Here is an 8,598-nt window from a genome sequence, read left to right on the forward strand (position 1 = left end):
TAGATAATTTAGGAGAAACCAAAACATGTTTGAAGGATGAGTTAATATCACCAACTGTCGTAATTTGAATATTATTTCCATTAGCAACTTGAATATGTTGAGTACCAGTGTACGGTCGTTGGTTATGCAATAGCTCAGCTGTGCTAGTCATATGATTTGTGGCGCCTGAATCAACAAACCAAGGAGAAGTAACTGAAGAAATAGTTTTACCTTTCCCTTGAAGGCCGAGAGCAGAAAATGCAGAGAGAATCATCTGTTGAACCATATAAGGTGTGACAGTTGATTGATTATTGTCAGCAACAGTAGAAGTCGAGGCAAGATTGTCAGATACCGTGGCATGAAGTGCTTGTGGTTTGCGATTTTGCGGTCGTGTTGGGCATTCCGTAAGAGTATGTCCCTTTTGCTTGCAATAATTACATACTTTATTTTCACAATTTCGTGCGATATGACCAAATTTATTGCAGCTGTAACACTGCACTGGCCCTTTCCCTTTGGCCTTAGCAGCATATGCAACATTAATTATTTCTGATGATTCACCTGTTGTACTGATAGTAGCTTGTGTTGTCAATCTTTGTTCTTCGCGCAGTAATTGCCCTAAACAAACAACCAAACATGGAACTCGGATCTCTGTTCAGTAACCCAGCTCGAGCAGTTTCAAATTCAAGTCTCAGTTTCATTAAGAACTGATCACAACGACTTTCTTCATGAATGGCTTGAAAACTGGCTAAGTTCTCCTTTGATACTTTAGCATAGATAATACCAGTATATTCGCTCCATAAATTTAAAAAACCAAAATAATATTGTTTGATTGAAAGATTACCCTGACTAAAATTACTCATGTCAAGTTCCAATTAGAAGCGTTTTGCAGAATTATCTTGATTATAAACACGCTTCAGATATTCCCACATTTCTTTAGCTGTGCCAAAGGATCGTAAATTGTTCACCATATGAGCTTCAATAGATCCCAAAATCCAGGAAACAATCCGTGCATCCTTTGCTTCCCATTGACCAAGATCTTTTGTCTCAGTAGGGGCTGGGGTAGATCCATCAATATGACCCCAAAGCTCCTTCCCTTTTAAAAACATTCTAAGTTGAAATTCCCATGCGGCATAATTCTTTCCCTTAAATTTGATAACTAAGATTTCAGAAGATATTTTAAAAATAAATAAAATTCAAATCCAAGGGCTAGGTCTCGACGAACGATCGAACGATCGAACGATCGGGAGAGATCGAGGCACGGTAGATGCGAAGAACTTCAGGCGAGGTACGAGACACAGCAGAAGCGAAGATCGCAGAGTGGATGCAGGATTGTCCAGAGATGTCTGCGCGGTATCTCTGAATGCATGATGCGAAGATCGCGGAGTGGATTGGTGAATCGAGGCACGAGACTCGGTAGATGCGAAGATCGCGGAGTGGTGCAGGACGATCGATCGAACGATCGGGACAGATCGATCGCGGAGCAGATGCAAAGAACGAAGATCGAACGAGCGGCAGATGCGACGATCGAACGAGCGGGAGCGAACGGCAGATAACCGAAGATGCCGCACCAGAGGAGAAGTCTAGACCAGAGCGAGCGGAGCGGAGATGTCCGGAAATGCCGCACCAGTCGTAAACTCAGCACCAAAGGTCCGATCGAAGGCAATCGGCTCTAGTCCGATCGAAGGCGATTGGCTTGAAGCAGCTGTAGAACTCAATCAAAGCGGACGAAGATTCCGCAGAACTCAAAGACAAGAACGACCTCTCCGGTGAGGAAGTTGTCGAAGATGCCAGACAAATATAACAAAAACTAAAATTTCAAGGATTCAAGCTCTGATACCATGACAATATTTTGAGCAAATAGGCTGAATCATTTTCCTTTGCTTTCATTCCAATAAATAGTAGTTTGTACAATCTATTTTAGGTACATAATATTCAGTATAATCTAATTTAAGTAACTTAATTAATACGTATTCATAATCTAAATATTCAGCTAAAAAGGAGAGAATCCGTGCAAATATAATATTTCCTTCTTTGCATTATTGCGAAGAAGGAAACTCTTTATTATGATTTCTTTTATTCTTGATTGATAACCCCCACATGAAGAGGGATGAGACTCTATTTATAGAATCTAAGTTACAATTAATAAAGGAATATGAATCACTTTAATCGAACGGCCCGGAGAGAGTCCCTCAATCAAACTTCATTTGATGGACATTTATGTGTCTTGACGATATCGGAATTGAGCGATCTTGGGCTTATACGAGACGCTCGATTCGACTATGAGTTCGCCAAATTCAATACCCGCTAAACCTTCCAACATATGCCCAAAAAGCTTTCAAAAGTAGTTTAATGGCTTGATCGGGGCTTGATTTGATTCGAATTAAATGAATTTTGGTACCATTTGGTCTGTCTCGTCGAGTCGGTCAGTTTGACTGTAAATTTGTTGAAATCGAAGTTATAAATGTCTTTTCATCGAAGTATGAATATCCTTGCTCAAAAGATTGTCTCAAGATTTGTGTTGTATGTCAAAAATTTGTTCATGGCGTATTAATAACTTTACTAAAAGAAGTCTCTAATGTGACCACTATAGTCCAAATACACAAAGGGACCATGCTAAAAATTTATGGGAAGCATATCGATTGAAAACCATGAAAGTAAGGTCGTCGGTTCTCCGCCATTAACAATGATTAACCAAGAGCATATAGGCATATCACAAAAATTGTTTAGCATACTCAAACCAAATTCTGCACCACATAAAATCAACGATGGATCAATTGCACACAAATATATGGTGAATTTTTTTAAATGCCAAAAAGGAAAAACCATTATGTTGAATTGCTGAATTTAGAGCTCCTTATTATATGCCTCATTATTCCACATCGCACCTCCTTGTTTGAAAAAATACATTATCACGCCTGTCAATGGGTCATTATCTGAAGTAACTGAAATTGAAACAATTAGAATCACAAGCTCGCCTGATTTAAATTGATTATCAGGGTTCCTAAATTTACTTGCAAGCTATTTTCAATCAATTAAATTATCAAGTTATTAATTTTGTTGTTAAATTCTTCTCATTGTTGGCAAAGCCAAAAAAATGTTGGACTTTACCTTTTGAATGTTGATGAAACTTCTAAAACACAAGTGAAGCAATGCTCAATATCTTACTACAATAATATATCTTATTATAATAATGAAATTGCAATCATATTGTGGCAAGTTTGCATTGGTCATACTAGCTTCATGTATCTTATAAATTTTTTTTTTTTTTTTCATTCTTCACCAATAAAAATTCTACATCACTGCAATGTAAAACTTGTCAAATGTCTAAACATACATGGAATAGTTATCATAGTCATTCATAACAAGCCTCACAAGCATTTGTAGTCACTCATAGTGATATTGGTGGACCATCTCGAATGAACATCATCTCTGGTGCTAGGTTTTATGTATCTTTTTTTTTATGATCATGCTAAAATCACTTAAATATTTCTAATTAAAGAAAATTCAAGATTGGTCCTATTTTTTAAAAAATTCATTCTTTGATGCAAACCTAAATGAAAACCCAAATTAATCCTTCAAGATCGATCATTGAAGAAAATATTTTTATTCTATTATTAGAGACAATCTACTGCAACAGGGAATTGCCTACCAAAATTTGTATAAAGACTCAATAAAATGGGAAGTTATTCCTACCCATGCATATCACATTAATTGCATGTCATCAAGAGTTATAAAATTCAAAACTCCTTATCAAACTTTCACCAAATCCAATCCCATGAACAAACTCATCTCCACCATATCCATTTAAATTTTTTGTTGCTATGACACTGAGCATATTCCTCTATCTCAAAGAAGCAAACTTAAGCTCAACATCATAAAATAAATTTTTATTAGCTACTCATCTTACACATAAGAATATAAATGATATTCTCCAATTATTAAAAAATGTTGCAACACGAAGGCCTTGTCTTTTAAATTAACTTTTTTATCTTAAACTCACATTTAGAAAGAAAACTCCAACCCACTCCATGAATATGAATTTTATGAAAACATCCATTATTTTATTATTCTTGGACATGTTTTATCTAAATCTACATCTCTTTTAAACCTACTTGAGCCAATTGAATCTCATACTTATGAACACCGTAAAAATTCCCAAGATTACATACAATTAGCAAGGTATAGAGGAATTTTCTAGTCTAGGTGATTAAAAAAACTCAACTAACGATGTAGATTAAAGCATTGCTACTAAACTAAGCTCAAGTATTACCAAAGTCCTAAATCCACTTCACAAGGTGACATGGATTGGGATGATGATTTGAACATTCTCATTGCTCACATGAAATTTTGAAATACTTAGAACAAACATCCAATATTTTATTATATTACGTGGGAAAAATTCTCTCTTAAGTTCCACATTTTCATTAAAAATTTTTCTAGCAAGGAAATTCCAAACATCATTCAATAAGTTTTAAAAATGCCTGAATTGAAAGAAGTAATTAATGAGAAAATTAGGTGGAAAAATGAGACTCCAAACTTTCACCTCTTCTAAAGGGAAAAGAACATGTTAGATTCATATGAATTTTCAACACCAACTAACACTCCAATGGATCTTAATAAATTGAGTTAAAAAATAATATAAGAGTGGATAAAGCATGGCATCAACACTTAGTAAGATAACTCAACTACCTTTCTCACAAAAGACTTGACAGCTTTCAAGTTAGTGTAATTAGTAAATACAAATAATCTCATAGAGGAACACTTTAAATAAATACAAAGGATATTAAATATCTTTAAAATTCATGAGGAAAAAGATCTACTATTCAAAAAGGGAATAAATAGAAGTATTGAAATTGTCATTGAAGTGACAGGGCAATTTGCAATTAATCTTAAACCCGCATCTGCTTATTTCTCATTTGTACAGAAAAGTGAATTACTTGAATAAGTTTAGGAAAAAGTATGTTGTTGTTTGAAGTTGCATTGAAGTAAAATGGCCCCTGAAATTCACAAAGGAACACGGCCTAATTGGCTTCTGGCAGAACTAAAAGTTTATGCTCAAGAACCAATGATGATAATCCGTGACAATCAAGCTAGAATCAATATTATTTAAAACCATGTCCATCATGATAAGGCTAAACACCTTGCGATTGCTTACAAAGAAAATTTTTGAACAAGAATTTATCAAGAATATTTACACTCCAATGTGATATCAAACTGTTAATATCCTTATCAAATTAAATAATCAATTAAAATTGACACGTATGCCCAAACTAAGAATGAACTATAGTCTCAGCTTGAAGGGAAATATGAAAATCCTGTGCGCATTTTGGAAGACTTCAAAGATACGACCAACAATACAATAATATTTTTGGAGTCTTCAAGGTGCTAGCCATCACTCAAGCAATTTTGAAATCTTTTTAAAGCTTGTCAACAACCAAATGTCCACAAATTCCTCTAGTATTTTCCAACACCAACCTAGCCCAAAAGTATCATAGATTCCATTCAGAGATCCCATCGCATGCTTAAATCAAGAAGATCTGTATTTTCTTTATTTTGATAGGCACATACTTATAATTGAAGGAAATGACAACATAAATTAAATTCCTTAAATTTATGTACTAAAAAACTTCTCTATTTATTGCTTTCATCCTTTTCACTTTGTCATAGGACAAAATAAGAACAGAGATTATTTTTTATTGTTTTCTATTTTCGCCTTGCTAAAGGAGTTGTGTATCTCTTACAAAAGTTTTAACTTTTCTGCCTTATTTGAATAAAAACATTTTTTTTTTCTTTTTTTTCAACAAATTGCTATGTTATTGCTCAGCTCATGCCAGTTCTACAAATAACCTTGTATAATCATTTATAGCTAGGGATTTTCAGCAAAAGCTTATGTCAAGTTTCCTAGGTTATGCGATGATGCCCTCCTCTTTTGAAGACTTTCATAAAGGTAATGTGAGGTAAATGATTCCCTATCACAAGTTCATTCCCCGCTCTCCATCTCCGGCTTCAAAAGTTGTCAGCCAAAGTTCTTGTCCCCCTCAATTCAATTACACAACACTACCCCTCTTCCCTTTCAAATGAAACAAGATGCAAATTCTGTCTCCATTTTGTAAAAGTATGATACTTAGATATACCAGGTAATACATATGTGTTCCCACTGCATGTGTATTAAATACTTAGTAGTTTTTTTTATCATTTTTTTTCCAATAAGAGTTGTAATCTAATCAATCTAATGTAGTTCAAATTTGTCTTAGCTAAACTATAACATATATGAGAAAATGCATTGCATCATTGAACATGCATCCTAACCAGCTTGTGGGAAAATAAAAAATGTTGCATCACAAATAATTAAATGCTACCTAAAAATAGAAATATTCATCATTAGAATGGCAACTTTTTTTTTTTTTTGAAAAACATCCATTTGCCAAATTCTGCCACTAACATATGGCCCTATAACCCACCACGCTTAGCAATAATAAGTAACAAGTATGGACTGAGATTTTGCAACTTTTAATCTCAAAAGGCCATTTTCCCAACAAAAAACAGGCAAATTTTATATAACATAAATTTGGCAGAACTGAATATATGCCAGGGTGAGCAATTGCCCAATTCCTCTTTTGAAAATTACTTTATAAGGAAATTTAATTTAATAAATTTGTCCCACTACTCGTTGATTCAGCTAGCCCATAAAAGTATCAAAAATTATTAAATAAGTACTGGCTAGTGGCTACACTATTTTTTCCCTTCTAGCATCCCCAACCCAATCTCACCCACACACAACATCACAGTCATGCAGAGACACACTAGTCACACCCCCACTCAGGCTCCTTTTTGGCTCCACCCGAGCCACGCGCAGCCAACATATGCCATCGAATAAGTTCTTGACAGACACAACAAACCACCACTATGTAGAAAAGAATTAAAAAGAAAGAACACCCTTTCAAATTTGCATAAGATATCTCAAGTAACTCCATTTCTAAGCATTTCCGTTAAACTTGTCTCAAGCTTTCGGCTTCCTGATCAAAACTATGCTTTAGGTTTTCATATTTGGCTTCGTAAGTCAAAAATAATATTTTAAGGCTTTTATCTTTCTCCAGAGACGCAGGAAAGCGCGCGTGCATACACACACACCTCCACTCATGATCCTTGTTTGCTCCACCCAGACTACATGCAGTACCCACCGACCAAGTTTTTGAAAGACAGTCAAAGACACCACGATGAAAACAGAATTGAAGGAACAACCCTTTTAGATTCACATAAAAAATCTTAGGTAAATCTATTCCTAAGCATTGCCATTATAATTGTCTTATATTTTTTGCTTCCAGGTCATAAACTATGCTTTAAATTTTCATATTTGTATTTTTCAGTGAAAAAATTTAAATTTTAAGACTTCTCCTTTCCACACACATTCTAGCGTGCATACACACACTCACACAATTGAGGGAGCATTTCTGCAATGAACAATGTCAAGTATTGATTGCATGGTAGAATGGATAACCGACTCAATGAGTGCCGAGTAGCTTACAATAAAAACAAAGCATTTGACTAAATACTTAACATAACTGTCACGTAAAATTATCAAGAAATTCAAAATAGACTGAAAAACTTGTAATCCTAATAAAATACAGAATTTTATTTTGAAGTATGTATTATCAATTTCATTTGCATTAAAATTAACTTATTTGATAATAAGATTGACCACTCTTATAATAGAGCCAGGTTCTGCCCCTGACCATAAACATGCATATCAGTTCTCTAAGCATTCAATCAGTTAAAATGCAAGGAAATAATCTTAACAGGAGTCGTGCCTTAAGACTTGTGCTCCGGATCTTATCATCGGGTTTGGGAAATGCATCTACTGTGGCCAAGTAATCGGCTGACAGTGCGCCACACCCCAACTGGCAGTCCAAATATAACAAAAATGGGGAAAATCAAAAAAACAAAAGGCAAATCAAGCACCAAATCAATCGATGTCGGTAGGAAAGCGGATACAAAGGACAATCAACCACTACTATCTTTTCTGCAAGCGGCGGGTGGCCATCTTGAGACACCAGTGACATCTCCGCCCTGAAATTTCCATGAATGGTTCCAATTTAGGTCCATAGAAAGAGGAGAGTTCGGGAAAGGTATCAATGCCGCGTGAAGAAGTTAGGTTCGGTGGAAAAAGGGGTAGAGAGAGCAATACCTCGGAAAGAACCTAGGTTTCCTGGGAGAGAAACTTCGCCGGTCTGAAGGAAACGAAGATAGGGAAGGCGAGCAGGCGACAAGATAAGTAAGCCGCATTCTTAACTTTGCACGATCGCTTATCCTTTTTGCTAATAAAAATCATAAACTTTTAAATCCCAATAAAAAAAGATTTACATATCTAAGACTTAGAACATTCCCCAACACAAAAATTTTAAACAAGCCAAAACACTTGGTACTTGAAAGAAAACCACTCCATTACTTCTTCTAATCCCATTTATCAACACCTCGTCTTCATCTCCAGTATCTAACTTGTCTCCCGACAAGCGCTCGCCATTAACCTCGTCTTATTCCTCATCTCTCACGATTAATTTTATATCCCCCATTGCCCGCCCATTTCGCAAGTTGTCGCACAGAAGTAAATATTTGCCCATC

At 35.4% G+C, this 8,598-nt stretch overlaps 1 protein-coding gene across 3 annotated transcripts in view; it reads right to left on the reverse strand.

Moving 5' to 3' along the window:
* LOC110033870 (ketohexokinase-like) overlaps positions 1–8,557 on the reverse strand; it is an 89,574-nt gene extending 81,017 nt beyond the window's left edge. Inside the window, exons 1-4 of one of the 3 annotated variants that reach the window (XM_020738014.1) lie at positions 8,426–8,552; positions 8,165–8,294; positions 7,986–8,046; positions 7,788–7,877 (exon numbers count right to left, since the gene is read on the reverse strand). In XM_020738014.1, coding sequence (XP_020593673.1) covers positions 7,788–7,877; positions 7,986–8,046; positions 8,165–8,262 — 249 coding nt within the window. In that variant the 5' untranslated portion in view covers positions 8,263–8,294; positions 8,426–8,552. Of the gene's footprint in view, positions 1–7,787; positions 7,878–7,985; positions 8,047–8,164 lie in introns of all 3 variants that reach the window. The other 2 variants (XM_020738015.1, XM_020738016.1) reach the window with 2 other exon arrangements.
* Between the last annotated feature and the right edge of the window lie 41 nt (positions 8,558–8,598).

The sequence above is a fragment of the Phalaenopsis equestris genome, unplaced genomic scaffold, assembly GCF_001263595.1.
Source record: "Phalaenopsis equestris unplaced genomic scaffold, ASM126359v1 Scaffold001307, whole genome shotgun sequence".
Lineage (NCBI taxonomy): Eukaryota > Viridiplantae > Streptophyta > Magnoliopsida > Asparagales > Orchidaceae > Phalaenopsis > Phalaenopsis equestris.